Source organism: Sarcophilus harrisii, chromosome 4 (genome assembly GCF_902635505.1).
Source record: "Sarcophilus harrisii chromosome 4, mSarHar1.11, whole genome shotgun sequence".
In the NCBI taxonomy this organism is placed as follows: domain Eukaryota; kingdom Metazoa; phylum Chordata; class Mammalia; order Dasyuromorphia; family Dasyuridae; genus Sarcophilus; species Sarcophilus harrisii.
The window spans coordinates 336,175,918-336,198,404 of NC_045429.1; the positions used below are offsets into that span (position 1 = coordinate 336,175,918).

General features: G+C 36.3%; 1 protein-coding gene across 1 annotated transcript; it reads right to left on the minus strand.

Annotated features, from left to right (window-relative positions):
• Positions 1 to 391: 391 nt before the first annotated feature.
• On the minus strand, positions 392 to 22,012 carry KRT23 (keratin 23). The gene is made up of 8 exons (XM_012548383.3): positions 21,514 to 22,012; positions 9,423 to 9,505; positions 8,100 to 8,256; positions 5,942 to 6,103; positions 5,728 to 5,853; positions 3,549 to 3,769; positions 2,264 to 2,295; positions 392 to 725 (listed from the first exon to the last, which is right to left on the minus strand). The coding sequence occupies exons 1-8, from the start codon at positions 21,925 to 21,927 to the stop codon at positions 640 to 642; spliced, it is 1,281 nt and encodes a 426-aa protein (XP_012403837.1). The 5' UTR covers positions 21,928 to 22,012; the 3' UTR covers positions 392 to 639.
• Positions 22,013 to 22,487: the final 475 nt, after the last annotated feature.

The following is a 22,487-nucleotide window of genomic DNA, read 5'->3' on the forward strand; positions in this document are numbered from 1 at the left end:
CATGGGTCAAAGGTTCATGATAGAAAGCTTCTAGGCAGAGAAAGAAAGAAAAAAACAACCACAACACTCACTTTTCCAAAATGGTGTGTGTCAGTGGCCCATGGCAAAAAGTACCAGGTAAGGAGTGCTGAAGGAAAAAAGCCAGAAAGGAAGGAGAATAAGGGGGAGATCTGTGTGACCTCTATGGGTTTTAATGTTTTGATCTAAGATGATCTCTAAGATCCTATCTAACTCTACTTTCTATAAATTTTATAGAAAGGATCTTTTAAAACCACCAGTTCATGAAGTATATCCTGAAATCCCTTGAACTAGATGATTTCTTGAGGTTCTATCTTACTTTATTATTTTTTAAAAATCAGAAATCATTATATTTAATTAGTAAAAACCAATATACATCACAATTGAATAAAGCTTTATTGAAAACCAAGATCCAAAATGAAAATAATCTAAAGTTGATAATAAGAGATAATTTTTGCATTCATTTGGCAAGGACAGTAAGAAAATAGTCATGTTTTGAAGAAAAAAGTGAGTTCTGAAACTTGATACATTAATAATTCTGAATGCAACATATATAATACTTTCATAAGTAGTTTAGGTCATGGGAAAGATATTTACAATTGGCAAAAACTTTTATATGCTTCATTTAGGTTTCTGAATCTGATTGACTTTCAGAAAAGTGACTTTTCCATTCACAGTCTCTTGCATTATGGCCTTGATTTTTGGAGCTGCAGAAACAAAAAGAGAAATAAAAAAAAAAAATGATGAACATGTTCTCTCCCCATGTTTACCCACTAAAAATCACTTTTTATAAAGTTGCATGCTTTGTGCTTTCTGAGATAAATAGGAATAAAAATACTCCATAAACCAGGGTCTATGTAAGCTTATTAGTGGAGAAAACTCTCAACCAAGGCTTCTCTTTTCTTACTTTTTAGGGGGCAAGTCTATTTTAAGAGACAGGCACTCTGTGGTGGACATTATCACTCTTGTGTTATTAACTTGCATTTAATTCTAATGAGAATAAGAAATAACTATAATAACTGGACATAGTCAAATGGGGATGCAAACTTAATTTAAATTTTTAAAAATTCTGCTAAAACATCCTTGAATTTCAATTTGTAAGATTGGGGTTGCATCTTGATTGGGATCAAATCTCAGTAACTGATTATGAGCCAAGGATCTTTTGTGTGTATGCATTTGGGAAGGGATGGGGTGGTTTTTCATACCATATGCACTCTTTATTTATAGAATAGTATGGCTAGTTCTGGGTACTAGATTTTAGGGGGAAATTTGCACTTTGGGATATGTTCTCAGAATGATCAAGATAGGAAGGCAGCTAGAAACAAAGGCATTTTTGGAACTCAACATAGTCTTAAGAAGAGAAGATTTAAGTATGGTGAGAGAGGACTTGAAAGCTGTTCCTCAACTTTGAAATATTGAAGGAAGTGTTAGTATCTTACAATTCTTTTCATTAAGCATTTATTTGATATATATATACACACCATGTACAAAATACTGCCTTAGATCTTGGGGGATGCACAAATAAAGATGATTTATACTTTGCTCTTAGGCAAAACACATGAAAAATAAATAACTGCAGTACACAGAAGAATATATTAAATGCCAAAGAGAGAGGTCTTGCAAAGTATTGGTGGATAATAAATGAATAAATAAATGAATGAATGAAGAATCTGGGCAAGGTAAAAATCTAATTTTCTGTTGCTTGGGATGTAGACTTAATAGTTAGAAAGACTTCCTAGTAGATCTGATGTAGGATGGAATTCAAAAGAATAAGATACCTGCCAATGAAAATGTTTAACAGAGATTGAATAACTACTCATCAAGGGATGTCATAGAAGAGGGAAGAGATTAGTTCATTGAATGTGAGATCAGCCTATATGAAACCATAGATCCCTTCTAACTCTAAGTCTTCGCTTCTGTGATTTCTGGAAGAGAATTACTAGTAACAGATAATGAAAGTAATATTCCTTTCCTTTCTTAGGACTGAAACTCTGAAAAGCAGAGTCCCAATCTGTAACTGGAGATAAGCAAAGATACTCTAATTCTTAATTTAACAAGGAGATAGAGGACAGCCTCTTCTTTTTCATAGATTCCTTCACACTTTGCAACTAGTCAGTAAAATGAGTGTAGATTTGTGTTCATTTTTTTATAGGTCTAGGAATATATCCAAAAGACATGAACTTTTGACGTGTACAAAATAGAGCAGTTAATTAGAAAAATAGTTTGAAACAATAAAATTATTTACCTTTCAACTCTGACTTGTAGTCTTCTGTTTTTCTGTAAAAGATAAAAGGGTTTAGAAGAAAAAAAAATTCATCCTGAATAATAAAAATTGACATAACTTCAGCTGTAATGGGAGGATGGTACTATTTGTAATGATAGGTGTTCTAATATTCATTTTATAGGTGGAAAGACTGAATTTGCAAGAGTTCAAGAGTCCAAATTTTCCAAGAGTCAACAGTTAGAAAATATCAGAGTATGCAGGTCTCTTTGATTCCAGAGTTAGCACTTTCACAATTAAGCAATGCTTCCTCTTATGAGCTCCCAGGCTTGACTCTAGATAAATGGTATTGGAGGGGCAACATGATATCCAGGATTTAAGTGCTCTATATTTTGTGTGTTCAAATCACAGCTCTAAGAAGAAGCAAAGGGTTGGTTCAGTGACTATTTTATGCTAAAACTAGACTGAGAAACTCATGGAGTGTGCTCTGTGAGTTAACTCTGGACATTTCTGGTCAGGGACTGGTGAGGTCAACAAGTACAGTTTTGAAAAAAGAAAAAAGATTATTTAAAAATAATCAAAGTCTGAATCTGAAATGAAAAAAAAAACTTAGACACATCAAGGAACTGGGTTCTAAATCTTACTGTGACTGTGACTAGTTGTACTGTCTTAGGCAAGTCATTTTGCCTCACTAAGTCTCAGTTTGCTCATCTGTAAAATGGAGATAATTTTTTTTTTAACTACCTGCCTTACGTGAAAGCTGATAGGAATGCATTCTGTAAACCTTTCAAGTGAAATGATAAATGTGAATTATTATTATTATGAATAATCATAATTCTTGGGATACCATCCTTGTGGAGCTTCAGGGGAGGCTCCTTAAGGAATGGACCATTGCTCTCTGCACAATTGCACCCATGGTTGGACTGTCCCTTATGCCAACAGTGCCACTCCTTCCAAAATCACTGCCCCATCTTCTCCTGGCCAGGTGAAAGATTTGCCTCTGAAATCCCTTTCAACTCTAGAGCTATCAAGCCAACTCTCTAATTAAAGTCTAAGTGGGAACAAATAACCAGATACTGTTTTCACATGATTTAGGACAATAGTTTTAGAATTGAAAGGGATCTTATAGAGCAATTTAGTTCATTTTACAGGAGAAGAAATTGAGTCCCAGGGAATTTAAATAACTTGCCCAAAGTTATCAGGTAGAAAACAGCAAAGGCAGGATTTGAACCCAGCTCTTGTAACTCCAGAGTCAGTGTTCTCGCCATTGCCGGGTGGGGGTCCTTTGTCACTGCTGTGTCTGACGTACCCTTTGTCCTCGCCCTCCATGAGGTTGTGGTAAGTGGCAATCTCGTTCTCCAGGTGATTCTTGATGCCCAGCAGGATCTTATATTCATTATTCTGGCGTTCTAGGTCATGGCGGAGTTGCATCAGCTCCTCCTCATAATGGGAGATGATCTGCTGCATGTCCTGGAGCTGGCAGGAGTAGCGGGACTGAGTGTCTGCCAACATGACCTCCAGGGCACATTTCTGAAACCAAAACAAATGACCAGAGTGGGTCACGGGTCACAGCTGTGCTTGCATTGCACAGAACCTTTGTTCCATGGGTCTCTCCGGGCATTCAGTGCCTCCTGTGGATGGCACTCATTTGCCAGTGACTGTACCATCTGCCCATTGAGTTGGTTAGTCATCTATTCATGTGTATATGTTCCTTGTCTGGGGTCTCAATAAAATATCTGTGTGCCCTAGAAGAAAGAGGTCAGAAAATAGGGGGATGCTAGAACCAGCTCACACTGGTTAGCAAAGGACAATTGTTCAACATTCGATGCTTGGAAGATCAGCAAATGTTACAAAACAGGCCTTATTTATTGTTTTATTAATTATCTAGACTTTAGAAAGTGATGGAGGAAATGTTAATGCAGATTATATTTAACAGTGAATCTTTTGTAGCTAATCATTAAGCATTTACTTGCATGCTGCCTCTATATCACTGGGAGGAAACACTCCTTGTCACTCATGCAAACTGGGTGTAACTAATTTCCTTAGTGACACAGAAAAGAAAATTTCATGAGATTAATATGCTTTATTTTTACAAAGGGGAACATCACTTGTTGCATTCTTTTTCATGTTTTGCCTGACGTGGATAGCCCCCTACCTTGCTTACCCCTGATCTCAGGTCTGGGAGTCTCCAGCTGAATGGTAAACTTGAGGGCAAGGACCATGACTTTTTGCCTTTATATGTGTCAAAGTTTTTCCTTTTTTCAACCTCCAACTTTAATTTAATCTCTTCAGTAGATCACCTTTCTGGGTGGAAATCTCCTTCCTCAAATTTATTTATTTTTCAATTATTTAAATACTGATGTCATTTGTTTTATTCTTCCATCAAAAGCATTTCTTAATATGTTCCTCTCTCCTTTCAGTTGAACCCTCTTCCTAACCACTCTTCTCAAATTTCTCATTGTACTTTGCTAGTATCTTTCTTTATCTCATTCTTCCTTGTACCACAATTATTTGATTTCCTTATTCAATCTCAATTGGGCCCTCAGTAGGGAAAGCAATTCTTTAACTCCTCTCTGATTTGATTCTCTATCCTACTTAGCATAATTTTTTTTTGCACTCTTTCTCTTTCGTACTTAACCCTCTCCTGGTAACTCTTTCCTTTTCTCCCCCAAATCTCTTATTAACAAGTTTTTTTTTTTTTTCATACTTTTTCTAAGGAAATCAAGGTCATTCCACTCAAACTCCCTCATCTCACTTCCTTTTCATATCATATTTCCTTCATATCATTTCTCTCTATTTCCTTTTCTCCAGTCTCATAAAACTGATACATTTTAGTTGTTTAATAACACTTAGTAATTGCTTGATACATTGTAAGATCCATGAGAGTGATACTCTTTAAAGTTCCATCATCCATAACAATGTCTTGCACATTGCACAATTGCACAATTAATGATTGAATTGTACTCTTTTGCACCATCTGCCTTCCCATTGCCCAGTATAATGCTCTGTGAAAAGAAAATGCATTTTGTTGTTAGCATTGGACAAGGCTCAACTCCACGCTCAATACTTTAATGGAATATATAGAATAACTTGGAAACAGTTATGTCCAAACACTTCCTTGTGCAGAAACATCATTAGCAATTCCCATTATTCTTTTGTGTGTGTGTTGTCTATATACATGAGTATGTATTCCTACTGAGTAGTGAAGTCTAACAACAATTACTTCATTTTAGCTGAAGTATGCTTCCTACAGACTAATTATCTCGCCTTAGAACATCCCCAAGGCTAACACAACACTGAATTAGAGCACCCAGCTTTTGTTGTCCACTCATATCCAGCTCACAATATACCAATGTCTTCCATATTATTACCTGAACAGAGAGAAGTTATTGCGCAGATATATTACAGGAACATCAGAAACTACAGGGGAGTCATGAATGAGAGCTTCTCAGATGGAGTAAGCATTGATTTCCTGAATAGAGACTCACTTTATTCTTTTGGGTTTGAAGATCAATCTCCAGGGCCTGGAAGGTACGTCTCAATTCATGGATATTGTTCTTGTTGCTCTGCACAGAGGCTGTTCTGCTTTCCAACTCCTGAGAAATGGATTCTGACTATGGGGCAGAAGGAAAGGTACATTAGCATCATCAACTAGTCCAGGGAAACAGCTTCCCTCCCCCATCATCTCTGACTTTCTTTTACCTGTTCTTTGTACCACTTGTCCAAGTCTTGATGCTTATTCTTAATTATCAACTCATATTCTTGCCTCATATCCTCTAGGATCTTAATCAGATCTTCTCTTGGGGTTGAGTTCACACTCACATTAACCTTGATGTCATCTGCCATGTGCTGTTTGCTCATTTCCTGTTTATTTTGGAAATGGATAGAAGAATATGTAATTACAATAAGGTTCCTGGACCTTTTCTTTTCTTTCTTTCTTTCTTTTTTTTTTTTTTTGTAGCAGAATCATAACTAGGGTTTGAAGCTGGGGCTTTATCCAGGGTGTGACATTTAGAAAATAGAAAAATTTAACAGGATACTCTTTAATCAACTTACATGCCAAGACCTCAAGTAATCAAATAAGATAAAGTACATAAAGTGAGTTTGTAAATTTTAAAGTCTATATAAAGATTAGGTTATTACACTAATACCTCCTTCAATTTAACTGTGAATGTCTTAATTACTTCCTGTTTTAATTTTCCACCAGGAATTAAAAAGTTACTTCAAGGGCAGGTTTTGTAATGCTTACCATTCCCCACCCTCCCAGGTCATTTAGTCCAACTCAATTGTTTTATAAATAGGAAAACCATGGCCCAGGGAGGTTAAACATTTCTGCTGTGCGCCCCAGGTGGCAAAATTGTGAATTACTGTTCTCCTTAAATGGTCACTTTAAGGTGGAGGAAGTCAGGGTGGTCTGCACGATCTTTTCTTATCCTGACTAGGATTAGATTTGTAGATATTACTTGCCTATTATATGCAAAAAACAAACAAATAAAAAAAAAAACCCAAAATAAATCCTCCATGCCTTTCTTATTATTTTGTAAAACAAATAGTATTAAGCTGTCAATCAAAAGACTTATGTGGCAACTGTTTTAATCCTAATTGCAAAGTGCTCCAGGAAGAGTTCTATTCTAGTGCTTCTCTAAAAGCAGAAGTCTAATTTATACCTGACAAATTGCATTTGCTTGTGCAATGATTATGAAATTGACAAATTGAGCATTTTTAGATTTCAAGCTAAAGGATTTGGGAATTAGTTCAATAACCTAGAGCAGAAAGGTGTAATTTGTTTTAAAATCCTCTCGTTGTGAATACTTGTTGATTGAATGTAACCAACACCTACTAGCTCATCATGTAACAATTATTGTCTCTGAACAGACCTGTATATTCTATATATTCAAGTCTTATCACTATGACTCTTAAAACTATTTGGTGCTATTGAGAATCAACATGGGAAATGGACTATTGGTAGAATATGAACAGTAGTAGATTAGTTTAAAAATATTGCCTACTAGTATATTTCTATATTGGTTTAGTTAAGGAAGTTCAGCATTCCTTGCATGTTGTTCTCCCTAAAGGGTCTTTCCAAGCTAAAGTGTCTCCTCATCTTCACCAATCAATGCTGTTAATGCTATATTTTCATCAGTGACCTGGGAACTTCTAAGTATAGGAATTCTCTTCATCAACATAGATCATAACCTATCCATAACTTAGATGATAATGATCATAATTATGATAAAAATAATAGTGGCTATTGTTGAAAAGAGAGCTAGCCTTACACTCAGGGAGACTAAGGTTCAGTTTTTGCTGTAATAGTCATTTTTGCAGTAGGCAATTTTATAAGATTGTAAATAATAAAGCAGTGCCCACCTGGATTAATAGGAATTTCCTTTCCAAGTATTCCTAAAAGCAGTGAAATCACAAGGACTAGAAAAAAAAATCACCAACCAACAGTGATATAATGCTTTAAAATTTGTAAAACAGTTAACATACATTATCTCATTTGATCATTATAATTACTCTATAGCCAGGGACTATTATTAGTCCCATTTTACAAATGAGAAAACCAAGGTTCAGTTTTACAACTTATATAGTTGTCTCCATTAGGCTACATTACCTATGATAAAGATGTATTAGGGGGTTCTTAAAGTGAAGAGTTTGAAACAAACATATTTCTTTCTACAATCCAGGAAAGTTTCCGCCTCCCCCCCACTCCATTCTATATTTTAATGCATTATAAAGAGATTTGATTAGTATTCTGTTATTGGCACTTCTTTCTTCTTAGTCACTGATTTGACTTAAGACATGAAGGTTTTTAAAAATTTCTGGATGAAGGAACCTTAAGACTTCTGATTTCCTCTACCTCCTCATGATGTTTCTTCATGAGAATAAGCTCCTTCCTCATGCCCTCCACTTCCATTTCCAGATCAGTCGTGATTATTGTTAGGTCATCCAGGATCTTCCGAAATGCCTCCACTTCTATTTCCAGGTCTTTTTTGAAGGACAATTCATTTTCATACCTTTGGATGAAAATGAAAGGAAATAGATCCTTATTGATTCAAGACTAGAGAATCTGCAAGAATTCATCCTGGGTCGATTTAAAGTAATTTTTTTTTCTTTTAAATGAATATTGGTTTTGAAGAGGAAAGTTAGTAGAACCAGGTAAATAATATATATAATGACTATAATGAAGTAAATGGGGAGAAATACAATGAAACAAGATTGGACATGCAAGTATAATGACTCAGCTTGACTCTGGAGAAGAATATAGAAAATATATTGCAACTATATTGGCAGATATGGTTTTTGGTTTTGTTGAACCATTTGTCTCTTTCCTTTTTAATCTTTGTTATAAGGGATGGTTCATGAGAAATTCATAAATGAGGGTGACATATAAACAATGGAAAGAGAAAGAGAAGGAACAAAGCATTTATTTAGTAGTTATAATATATCAAGCACTTTAAAAGAAAAAAACAAGTATTATCACATTTGCTCCTCACAAAAACCCTACAAGTGCTATTAGTCCATTTTATAGTTGAAGAAACTGGGGCAAACAGAGGTTAGATTCATTGATTGAGTCATTGTAAATCTGAGCCATAGAACAGAATCATAACTGTTAGGAACCAATCTTTGAGGCCATCTTTCTAATTTGTCTATCTCCAGAGATATCATATGATCATAGATTCAAACCTGAAAGGATAGAGATCTTTTAGATTAACTCATTTTATGGGCTGCTTGATATATAATGGATAAAACTCCAGTTCTGAAGTCAGGAAGATTTCAGTTCAAATCTGGCCCAGATACTTACTAGCAGTGTAACCCTGGACAAAATCCGTGACTGTTTGCCTCAGTTTCCTCATCTGTAAAATTAGAATAACAATAACATCTACCTTTTAGAGTAGTGAGGATCAAGTGAGATAATAATTGTAATTTGTGAGGTATATAGTAAACACCATGTAAATGTTAACTATTATTATTTATTTATAAATAAGACTAAGTATTTTTATGTGACTGGATATAACAAATGAAACATTCGCAAATAATTAATCATAATTTCATGACCTTAATCCACTTATGAGAACCTATAGAAGGATCTTGAGCCACAGTTTAAGAAGCTGGAGACTAAATAATGTTTTCCTGGAATTTTCCTCTGGAAAATGGAAAATGATGACTAAAAGGAACTCACTTAAGGCTGAAATCATCCACTGCCATCCTGGCATTGTCAATATGAAGGAGAATTTTAGCATTTGCCAGCTTCCCATCCATAATCTGTAAAAGACAAAACAGTCAGTCTATCTAATTGATTGTCAATTATTCTGTTAGTAGAAAGAGAAACTTCCCCAACAGAGGGTGACTCTTATTTTCTATCTGGATAGATCTTAATTTTGAAGAAATTGAATAAGACATCATGGACCATATACTTAGAGATGAAAGGGATCATCTATTCTGTCCACCTCGTGTTTCACTAAAGGGCATTAAAAAGAATCAATTACCCAATATAATAAAAATCATAGCTGAAATTTAATCTGAAGTCATAAGATCATTAGTTTAGATCTAAGAAATATCCTAGATGCTCTCTAATCCAACCAATTTATTTTAGAGGTAAGGAAACTGAAGCCCAGAGATCTTAAGTGACTGCTCTAAGATTATACTGGTGATCCACAAGCATCAGTGGTTGGCTTTGAATCCAAGTCCTCTAACTCGAGAGCCTAGATATACAGAACCTCCTACTGTATCAATCAACAATCAATCAACAAATTAAAGACCCACCATATAGGCATAAGAAGCATAAAAGTGACTTGATAATAACATGGAATTTAGAAAATGAAGAACAGTCCATTCCTGAATCTGTGTGTGTGTGTGTGTGTGTGTGTGTGTGTGTGTGTGTGACTGTTTGTGTATATGTGTGTGTGAGAGTGTGACATCAGGAAGATGTTGCCATGACATTCAAGTAAATTGGATTTAAGTGAGGGAGAAGGGGTTTTGCAAGGTCACCTGCCTCACTTTCCCCCCCAGAACCATCTGGGTCCAGTGGCCAGATACAAATTAGGATGACTAGAGATGGCCCTGGATGCGATGAGAGATGGTGGCCTTTTAAGCTAAGATCTTCCCTAGGTCTCAGTTTGCCTGATAGTGCAGAGGAACTGAATTCAAATCCTCTGTTGTTATACTGGCTTAAGTCACCCCAACCTTTGAGCAACCCAGACAACTTTCTGAGACCACAGATTGCAGAGCAATTTCAGGTCTGCATTGGTAGTTTTCACATTAGAAATGCTCATTACTAATGCAACTACGGGTCTAAGTAGAGTATTGGGTCAGGAGACAAGAAGAGCTGAATTCAAATTTATCTTTAGATACCTGCTGGCTGTGTCTCACTGGGCAGATTGCTTAGTGTCTATTTGCCTCAGTTCTCTCAACTGTAAAATGGGGAAAATAATAGCTCCTACTTCCCAGGGTTGTGAGAATTAAATGAGGTAAATATAAAGCATTTAGCACAATGCCTGGCACATAAATGTTTATTTCCCTCCTTTCTCTTCCATTTCTGCACTCCTCCCCACAAACAAAAACAGAAACACATCTCATATATCAGAATGGAATAGGCTAACTTAACTTTCCTTCCATCTGGGCTGTGTTAGAACAAGTTCATACTAATCTAGGAGAATTGATAATTAAATTTTTGGTGGGAATCTTTACACCACAGAAATTGGCCAAGACTACAAAGAACTTTAAAAAAAAATTATGGGGAAAATGCTAATAAGGCAGATTCAATTTAAAACTATTTCCTGGGTATATTTTCCCAAAAGAGAGATAATTGTTAAACCCTCACCAGTTAGTTCACTACTGGTTCCCATGTGGTATTGCCATTGAATTTAAAAGGTAACTAGAGTAGGAAATGGCAAGTCACAGTTGGCCAAGAAAACCCCAAATAGGTTCATGGAAGTTCTGAAATGACTGAACCAACAACTGATTTACTTCCTATATGATCTTAGATCAATCTCATACTCAGGACCTAAGTTTCCAATTATTTAATGTCTGTATTCTTTTTACAATCAATAGCTCATTCAAGTCTCATAACCACACTGAAGTGGGCAGTGCTTTAACAAGTCATTGTTGAACTTGACTCTGTTAGCACAAAACACACCCAGGGCAATCACATGGGGACACATGTGGATAGATTTCAGGGTGAAGCCTTGAATTTAAGAAACAAATTCTTACATACTGTCTCCAGGGAAAGACCAAAGGGAACTTCCCCTGGCAGGAGAAAAGTCTGTATAGGAGGGATAGCATAAGGCTATGTCTCTGATTTTTTGGGGAGGTAGTGGGAAACAGGATTTCTTTTTCAAATAGTTATTATTTCCACCTTCTGAAGGAGCAGAAGTATTCTCTGTACTTTAAATTTCAGTTTCCTAGTTCAAAACCTTAATCATCTTAATTTTGGTTCTAGGGGCAAGTAATTCCAGATATCCCTATTTTAAAGAGGAGGAGATTGAAGCTTAAGGGTAAAGTGTAAGACAATAAATAGAAAGCTAGCTTTGAAGTCAACTGACCTGCATTTGAATCCTGGCCGGGAATTTGCTACGTATGTGTGTGACCTAGGTTACTGAATCTCCTTGAGCCTCAGTCTGCTTTATCTGTAAAATCAGATGAACCCCAAGGTCCCTTCCAACCCAAATTTATGATTCTTTCACCTATTGTTGACTTTGCAACTAGTGCATCCTAGTTGTGCAATCCTGGTGCAATTCTTTACACAAAAGGATTTGAAATAAAGGATCAAATATAAAGTACTCTATCATTCAAAGGCCTTCACAACCTAGACCCTGCCTACATTTTCTCTCACCTTTTCTCTCACTGCACTGGATGCAGTGACTCCAGGAGTGGCTGTTCCATGAACAAGACACTCTATCTCTTGGGCATTTTCTCTGACTGTCTCCCCAAAATGGAGCTCTCACTGTCCAACTCTCCGACTACTGACCTTTCTGCCTTCCTTTATGTAACAATTAAAATCCCACCATCTAAAGGAAATATTCAGTTCAACTAAATGGCATGGTAGATAGAACACTAGCCTTGAAGTCAAAGGATCTGAATTCAAATTTAGCGTCAGATACTTACTAGCTGAGCAAATTACTTAATCCCCATTTCCTCTCTCAAACACACAAAAGAGAATAGTAATGGAGCCTTCCCAATCCTCTCTTAATTCTAATACCTCTCCCTGTTAATTTCTATTTACCTTGTATATAGTTTGCTTTGGATATATTTGTTTGCATGTTAACTCCCCCCATTTGATAGTAAGCATCTTAAGAACAGAGACTGTCTTTTGTTTCCTTTTTGAATCCTCAGATAACATATAGTAGACAATTCAAAATATTTATTTTGGAAGGTAGGTGATTAGGTGGATAGAGTACCAGCCCTGAAATTAGAAGAACCTGAGTTCAAATGTGCCCCAAAACACTTGATAGCGGTGTGACCCTGGCAACTCATTTAACCCCATCGCCTAAAAAAATATAAACAAAATGTTTATTGATTGGTTGGTTGATTGAAATACAATTCTATATTTATTCTATCAAGTGTAATTTTTCATCTCAGATATGTTATATATATAGCTTAATATTAAAGCAAATCTTTTTGTCACAATCAATCAATCAAGTATTTATTAATTGAATAGCACGAGCCAGGTTCTGGAGATACAAATAAGATGATCTGTAAGAATAGCTTAGGATACTTAAGTTTATAGCATTTTGAAGAAACTTAGATTTGAAATAGTTTATAACAACTAGGGAGGGCTAGGTCTGAAGTTATCTTCTGGAGTTCAAATCTGTCCTTAAACACCTATTAACTGTGTGACCCTTGGCAAGTCATTTTACCCCGCTTACCTCAGTTTCCTCAACTGTAAAATCAGCTTGAGAATGGATTGGCAAACTACCAGATTTTCTAGTCTGTCTATAAGGACCTTCAAATTCTTCTCCAGTGGGTAGGAGGAGTCTTGTTACTATGTTCTCTTTTCTACAATTTGCTAAGGAGAGATTTAATTTTGTATCCCTGCATTCTCTGTATCACTCAGGCATTGTGTGATTCAGGAAAAATCACTTAACCTTTTTGTGCCTCAGTTTCCTTTGCTGTAAAATGGGAATAATCATAGCTCCTATCTCCCAGGGTTGTGGAGAACATCAGATAAGATAATATATGTAAAGTCTTCATAGCACAATAGAAGTCCTCAACTTATAACACAATATATATTCTCAACTATGCTCTCATTTTGCAAATTATTTTACATGCATTGTTTCATTTGATTCTCACAAAACTCTTGTGAGATAGTACTAGAGATAGTATTGTGCTTATTTTACAGGTGAGAAACTTGGAGATAAAAGAAGTTAGTTAAGTGACTTCTCAAGGATCACACAATCAGTTAATGTGTGGTGGGATTTAGAGCCAAATTCTAAATCCTGAGCTATATATAGTACTTGATTCTGCCTCTTCCAGCTTGTGCTATATGAGCACATCCTTGAGATGTCTCTCCACAGTAACTTATTAAAGAATGACATGATTCACGTGTAGCATTTAGTAATGTGAATAGATAATTATGTTGGTCATACCCTTTCTAATGACAAATGTTTTGTGAAGAAAGATTGAGTCCCCAGATTTTTCAATTTTAACACCCTTCACAAAAACATTGCTCAGCACAGCGCTAAAGGGAGCCCTGAGGGCTTGAAAGGATCTACAATGCTCTACTTCCCTTAGGCCAGTTAGCACTCCTGGTTTCCTTCTGGATACAATTAAGTACCCTAACTTCCTGGGGGCCATCTCCAGTCTTTCTGATCTATATCTTGCCACTGGACCAGCTGGTTCTGGAGAAGAAAGCGAGCTCTTCCTAACTAAAATCCAATTTATTTGCAAGTCATGGAATCCTCCCAGATGCCTTGGTTCTCTTCAGGAAGGAAGAAAAAATACCTTTGTGAGTAGAAGGAGGAATTGGGGACCCAAACCAACTGACTAATTGGACAACAAAAGAAAGAAAGAAAGAATTAAAGAAAGGAAGAAAGAAATTGTGTTTCTCTCTCTCTTTCTCTTCTTTCTTTCTCTTTCTCTCTCTCTTTTTCTTTCTTTCTTTCTCTCTCTCTCTTTTTTCTTTCTTTCTCTCTCTTTTTCTTTCTTTCTTTATCTCTCTCTCTCTTTTCTTTCTTTCTTTCTCTCTTGCTTTTTCTTTCTTTCTTTCTCTCTTTCTTTCTCTCTCTCTCTTTTTCTTTCTTTCTCTCTTTTTCTTTCTTTCTTTCTCTCTCTTTCTTTCTTTCTCTCTTTCTTTCTTTCTTTCTCTCTTTCTTTCTTTCTTTCTCTCTTTCTTTCTTTCTCTCTCTCTTTTCTTTCTTTCTTTCTCTTTCTTTCTTTCTTTCTCTCTCTCTTTTTCTTTCTCTCTCTCTCTCTCTTTCTTTCTCTCTCTTTCTTTCTTTCTTTCTCTCTTCCTTTCTTTCTTTCTCTTTCTTTCTTTCTTTCTTCCTTTCTTTCTTTCTCTTCTTTCCTTCCTTTCTTTCTTTCTCTTCCTTCCTTCCTTCCTTCCTTCCTTCCTTCCTTCCTTCCTTCCTTCCTTCCTTCCTTCCTTCCTTCCTTCCTTCCTTCCTTCCTTCCTTCCTTCCTTCTATCCTGCTTTAGTGATCTCATCAATTTCAGAAAGGCCACTTATCAGCTAAGGAACTGACTCCCAGACCTATAGATCCAACCCTAGTCTCTTTCTTGAGCTCCACTTAAACAAAACTGACTGCCTATTGGATCTTTGTAATTACATGTCCTCTAAGCCTCTTGCACTTAGTAGTTCTAAACAATTCTCATTATCTTTTATCCCAGAATTTTCTCTTGTCCTTAATCTTCCCTTCTTCTTACCTTCCTTAGTTCTATTGAAAGCCTTGTATTCTTTCTAGTTACTCAGGCTCTCAACCTCAGTTATTCTCAACATGGCTCTCTTTCACCCATTCCCTCATCCATTAGTTGCCAAGTTTAATCAGTTGTCCTTCTGAAATCTCTCACACCTGTTTCATTCCCTACCGCCACAGTCACCATCCTAGTTCAATCTTTTATCAGCTCTCACCTGGTGTCTTCCATGTTCTTTTTTTTTTTTTTTTTTTTCCCAGACCTATGTCTTAAGGAATGATTGTTGAATGTTTAATGATCTTAATGACAAAAACCAAAAAATAAAAACCACATGCCTCTAGGCCTTAGTCATGGAGACTTGGATTAAGAATAGACTAAATGTCTTTTGGGCAAATCTGACACAAACCATATTAGAAAGAAGGGTGGTTCTTCTAATAGTAACTTAATTTCCTGAATGGGGACAACTAGGTAGCACAGAGGATAGAATACCAAGGTTGGAGTCAGGAAGACCCCTCTCCCTAAGTTCAAATTTGATCTCAGATACCCACTAACTATGTGATCCTGAACAAGTCCTTTAATTCTGTTTTGCTTAGTTTCTTCATCTGCAAAATGAGCTGGAGAAGGAAATGGTGAAATCACTCCAGTATCTTTGCCAAGAAAACTCCAAATAGGATCATGAAGAGTCAGAAATCATGGGAAATTCCTGAAGAACAATTTCCTGCAAGCTGTTATAGCTCTTGACCTTGGTTCATTCCTTAAAGGCTGGATCCTGAGAGGGCTATACTTTATTGAGTATTTCTTTATGTCTTCTTCCTGAAACTATTTAGCAAAAGAATTATTTAAAATTATCTCTCTCATTAATTCAATCATATCAGATTTGCTTCCAGTATATATCAGTATATATGTGGCCTAAGACACCTGAACTATAGTAGCAGCATACTAATTTATCTACACACCTTCTATTTCTCCTCTCTTTAATCCATTTTCCACACCGATGCTGAATTGATCTTCTTGAAACATGAGTCTCATCATGAGGCAGGTGAATGGCACAGTGGATAGAGCACAAGGCCTAGAATTAGTAACATTGGAGTTCAAATCCATCTTTAGACATTTACTAGTTGTGTGACCAGGGACAAATGACTTTCTTTGAGACTCGGGTTCTTCTTCTGTGAAATGGGGATAATAATAGCCCCTACCTTTCAGGGTTGTTGTGAGAGAAAAAAATGAACTAATATTTGCAAAATGCTTTGTAGATCTTTGCTGTTGAGTCATTTTACTTGTATTCAGTTCTCTAGAATTCTATTTTGCAATTTTCTTGGCAAAGTTACAGAAGTGGCTTGTCATTTCCTTCTCTAGCTCATTTTACAGATGAGAAAACTAAGGCAGAGATAAGTGATTTGCCCAAAGTTACACAGCTAGTAAATGTCTGAGGCAGAGATTTGAACTCAGTACTTCCTAGCTCCAGAATTAGAGCTTTATTCACTGAATCACCTAACTGTTCAAAATGATATGTCATATAAATTTCAGAAGTAGAATTTATCACAGGAAGAAGTAATTTAATATAAAACCTCCATTTCACAGATGAATAAACTGAAGCCCAGAGAAGTTGAAGTGACTTTTGGGAGAAAATCGAAATTAGAAATCTAGCATTTTCCCTAATAATAAAAAATCTCTACCTAATGTCTTATTCCCTCTGTACTGAACCACAATGCATCTTATGTTTTACAAATATTTGTAAAAGATAAGTTTATCTGAGACAATTTTTAAGGCTTGACTTCCAGACATTTTTTTTTTTATAAAGGTAGGATGGAAACAAGCATTTACTAAAAACATATTAAGTGCTAATACTATGCCAAGCACATTAGAAATGTCATCATATTTGATCCTAACAATCTTGGCAGGGAACTGTTTTATCTTCATTTTTTGTTATCCATTATTTCCATAATTGAAGAAATTAAGCAGACTGAAATTAAGGGACTTTCCCAGAGTCACAAAGCTAATAAGCATGTAAGGTATATTTGAACTCAAATCCTCCTGACTCCAGGCCTTGTAGCTCTATCCACTGTGGGCCACCTAGCTGCCTCATGTTATAATATATTTAACCAAATGTCAAGAATTGTTGAAAATATTAGCACCTGTGGCAAATTCAATTGGAGGTAGTGGTGGAAATATATTGATATATTTTCTCTCTGATTGGATATAGACATGCCAAGGGAAGGGTTTGGCCCATAAGCTTTTTTTTTTTTTTTTTAATTTTAAATTTTAAATTTTTTCCGCAAAGTAATTAGGTTTAAGTGACTTCCCAGAGTCATACAGCTGACACAAAGATGGGAGACAACAGAGACAGTGGACCAAAGGATCACTGCAGGGAAGAAGAATGATTGCCAGATATTGATATTCTCCAGCAAAATTCTGGCCATCCTATCTGTCCTTATTCAATTATAGAACTCATAATCCAGATTTTGAGCAAAAACCCACAAAATGTCAAAACAAAAACAAAAACAAAAACAAACCCTTAGAAATCTTCCAGCCCTTATGTCAGACAGAAGGATTCAGAGAGAACAAATAATTTTTCAAGATCATACAACTAGTTATTAATAACTCAGCTAAGGCTTACTTGCTATTTTCAAAGTTTAAACAAACTGTAACAAGATTTTTAATAAATGGTCTCATTGTGAATAAGGATCATTTCTTTCTTTGAATCTGTGTCCTCAGCATTTAGCACAGTGCCTGACATACAGTGGGGTTGTTCAGTTGTATTTGACTTTTTGTGACCTCATTTGGAATTTTCCTTGGCAAAGATATCATCTTATTTGATCCTAACAACAATCCTGCCAGGAAAGTTTTTTATTTATCTTCAAGGGTCACATAGCTAATAAGTGTATAAGGTTGGATTTGAATTCAGATTTTCCTGATGGCTCTATTTACTGTGCCACCTACCTGCCCCTACCTATACGTTGTATGTTTTTTAAAATATTTACTGGTTTATTGGCTGAGAATGAAATTACTATAGTCCTGACAGAACTTTCTAACTATATCATGAAAGGAAGGGAAAACATGTTTATTAAGCACACTTATTATTGCCAGGTGCTGCACTAGGTTAAAAAATATATAAATTTCATTTAATTCTCATCCAAATGCTGGGTAGTAGTAATGGGGGGGTTTCCCCATTTTACTAATGGGGGAACTGAGGCTGAGAGAGGATAAGTGATTTGTCCAGAGTTACACAGCAAATAACTATCCAAGTTTGGATTTGAACTCATGTCTTCCTGACTGCAAGCTTAGTTCTCCATCCACTATCTCACTTAGTTCCCTCAACTCATGGTCTTGAAACTTTAAAATCTTCTTTGGATTTTTGCAAGCCACTGTCCGTTTTCTTCATCCTTCTACTGGCCCTATTCCATTTTCAACAAAGCTGCTCATTCTTTTTTGTTTGTCTTCATTCCTGCTACTTCTGCCAATCATAGATAATTAAGACCTCTTTACAATAGTACAGTATATGAAAGTACTTACAGTCCTTTCCTCTCATTGACTTCTCATAACATCTTTCTGAACCTGGTAGGGAACAATGGTACTACTCCTTTTAAACAGAGGAAGACTACTCAGGCAGACGGAGTGATTTGCTCATGATCACAGGGTTAATAAATGGGAGAAGATAGCACTGGAATCTGGGTCCCAAGAGCTTTATCTCCTCTAACTGCAACTGAGATTTCCCAATTATATTGATTTAGTAATAATCTGATTGCCATGCAATTGCTTCCCCCAAAGGTATGTTCTTTATGCACAGAATCACAGGTATAGTTCCAGAAGGGACTTTAGAGAGTCTCCATTAGGTTTCCTCATTTTATAGACGAGAAAACTGAGGTGAAGTGAGTTGCCTAGGGTCAAAGAGGTGGCAAGCAGTAGATCTGAGCTTTGAATTGCCAATTTCCTATTATCTCCAAGTTTCCCTCTTCTCAAACCAAAACACCATCATTAAACATAAACACAGTGAAGGATTGTTGAGTCACCTTGTTTTTTCCCTAACACCAACCATACACTCTATAGTTAAGATAATTACACAGTCAGTTATTAGGTTGATTATTCAGTAATTAGGGTTCATTACGAGGACAGATTTATATTATCATAATATGCAACTTGGGAATATGGGGGTGTTGTAATAAGTAATACAAAACAAACTGTCTAAAGCTTAGGATCTTCTTTCTAGTTTGATTAAACCATGGTAGTACAGTGATGAAAGTGTTCAATTCAGAGCCTCAGGGTCTGGGTTCAAATCCAGCCTTGCTACTTTCTATCTGTGGGACCTTGGACAAGTCTCACTTAATTGTTCTGGGTCTCAGTGTACTCATCTGTGAAAATGTGGAGGCCAGACAAGATGAAAACTAAGGTTCTTTTCTGTCTCTGAGCCTATGGTCAGGTTGATTTATTGAGTGAGAATACTTTCTGGTTGTTAAAATAGTTAAAAATAGTAAAAAATAAGCAAAGAACTTATTAAATATTTCTGTTCTTTCCTCAATACTATGCCTGTCTTTAGATGATCAGCTGGAAAAAAAAATAACTCTGGAAATTTTATGATTGAATTTTTCAATGATGGGAATTTATCATCAATTCATTTGTTCTATCTTGTTCTTACTGAAAATAATAATATAATATTTCTATTTTACTTGAAAACTTTCAAAGATTTAAAAAGTTTTAGAGCAGTTTTAAATTATTAAACCATAAAACTATCCTGAAATTTCTGGATCACCCTCTCATCTCATTTGAGCCTCCCAAGAACATTGGAAAGTTTTATTATTTTCATTTTACAGTTGAGGAACTGAGGTACATAGTAAAGTGTCTTACTCAAGGTTGCACAGCTTTTAAGTCTCAGTGGTAGAATCTGAATCTGCGTATGCCTGATTCCAATTCTAACAACCCAATCACATGCTGGGCCATATCTCCCTTCATACAGTTCCTCAAAATGGGATATCCCTGGTGATATTCTTGAAGGAGTAACAATTTTTGTATATAGTCCCAAAGATGATATAGCCTACCCTGACTTGGAGAGAATCTAGAACCCAGAAGTTAGGGAAAGTAGTTTTTAGGAGGAACAACTTCTCTTATTCTTTTGCTGTAATATTTTGAGAAAGGTATGGAGGTATCCTCCTGTGCTGGGGGAAGGAATTATGGTACACCTGCATTAGAGGACCTGGGTTTAAATTTAAGTTCTGCTATTTATTGCCTATGTGACCCTGTGAGTCTTTGAGGTCCTCTTTTTTGCTTTTTTTTGGGCATTCCCAGTGCTTAGCATAGTGCCTGGCTCATAGTAGTTGTTTAATAAATACTAGTTGACTGACTGACTGACTAAGATTTTCTGGTCCTTGGTTACCTCCTTTCTAAGTTAAGAGGGTTTTGCTGGATGATATCCAAAGTCTGTCTTCATTATGTTATGATACCCTTGCCTAGAGTCAGGAATGGCTTGTTTATTATGTATGATTTTTATAGATTGAACCTCCCTTATTTGTTACAGAAACTACTTTAAAAGATTAGTTTATACAAAAAGTGATGGGCCAACCCAAAAATGTATGCCCAATTAGATTCTTAGCACCTGCATATCTTGGGGTAGGTGACTTAACCTCATTGGATCTCAGTCCTTTCATTTGTAAAAATGATGGGAATTGGGAGTAAACAGTCGCTAAGGTCCTTTCTAATTCGAGTCATGGTCTTTTTTTGTTGTCATTTAAAAATTAATAATAGCTTTTTCTTTTCAAAATACATGCAAAGATAATTTTTAACATTCACTCTTGAAAAACCTTGTGTTTTAAATTTTTCTCCCTCCCTCCCCTCTCCCCCAACCCTAGGTAGCAAGTAATCCAATATCAGTTAAACATTTACCATTATTCTAAACATATTTCCACATTTATCATGCTGCACAAGAAAAATCAGCAGATCCATGATCTTAAAATACATGAGTGGAGTAGGTGATAATAGTGGATAGAGCCCCAGCCCTGGAGTCAGGAGGATCTGAATTCAAATGCATCCTCAAACACTTATAGCTGTGTGACTCGGGATAAGTCACTTAATCTCAATTGCCTTGGAAGAAAGGAAGGAAAAAGGAAAGAAAGAGAAAGAAAACACTTGGAAACACTTATAGTGTGCTCAAATAGGGCTCTCATTTTTGAAGGATCATAGATTTAAAGTTTAAAACTTAAAGAAATCCAAACCCTTTATTTTACATAGAGGGAAACTAAGACATATTCAGAGAAACTGGCTTGCTCATGGACACACAAATGTTTGCAGAACTGAGGCTTAAACCCATGTTTAAACCCATGTTTTCTATCTCCTGATTTGTATTGATTTAACATTCCCATAATTATCTGGGATAATTGCCTTTAGAAAAGAGAGAACAATTAAGGTCTCTTAGCCCAATCATCACTTACCTGTTCTTGCAGGTTGCTGATATTTTCCTCATATTGAGAGTAATCTTGCTTCATGTCCAGGTCTCTTTTCTTATGCCATTCTAGAATGCGATTTTCAAGTTTTACATTGGCTGCTTCCAGGGAGCGTACTTTCTCCAGATAAGAGGCCAGGCGATCATTTAGATTCTGCATTGTCTGCTTTTCATTCCCACCCATGAGAATGCTGCCTCCTTGATTTCCACTGAAGCCCCCTCCATAGCCCCCAGCTCCAGGGGATGAGCAGAAAGATGTAGCAGAGGAGATTGAGACTCTCACACCTCCTGCACCTCCATGGACACTGGGTGCCCTGGGAAAGATCCCAGATCTGGCCCAGCCATAGCCTGAGCCCTTGAAGGCACCCGAAGGGGACTGGAAGGGATTTTGGCTGGAGTTCATGCTCCCATCGGTCAGAAGTATAGCACTGGGCTCTTCCTTTCCACTGGCACCTGCCTAACTGAACTGCCTCCAGCTGCCTGGGCCCTCATTCTTTTATGCCCTTCCTTCTCTGTGGGAGTTCCCTTCCCTCCCGGGTCATGAGAGCAATAAGATCTTGTCTTGTGCAATCTTTGTTTTCTCTTGGTCAATTTTGTAGCCTTTACGGGTTGTTGTCATTGTCATTTCAAACAACAACATACAAGGTTTTTTTTTTTTTTAATTCCTGTCCTCCTTTCTCATTGAAGACCAGAAGGTGTGTCCCAGAGCCTTAGGTGTGTATTAGATTCAAGTAGTTGTTAATCTTTCTGTAGTAGCTTTATATGTTTCTCTTTGAGATTAAAAGAATCTGACACAGGAACAGATTAAAATCCAGAAAAGTTGACCGGGTGTGGTGGTGGGAGTTTCCTTGTAAAAGTTACAGAATTAAAATAAAAACAAAAACAAAATAAATAATCCAACCAAACAAAAGGCATCCACACTTTAAAAAGGGAATAAAAAAATCACTAAATGATTAAAGTTAA

Excerpts from the sequence above, each read along its gene's own strand:
- KRT23 (XM_012548383.3), bottom strand. The coding sequence starts at position 21,927 with ATGAACTCCAGCCAAAATCCCTTCCAGTCCCCTTCGGGTGCCTTCAAG. Across the intron at positions 2,296-3,548 it reads ATGGAGGGCGAGGACAAAGG|AAAAACAGAAGACTACAAGT; the intron begins GTACGTCAGACA and ends TATCTTTTACAG. Across the intron at positions 726-2,263 it reads CTACAAGTCAGAGTTGAAAG|CTCCAAAAATCAAGGCCATA; the intron begins GTAAATAATTTT and ends TTGTTTCTGCAG.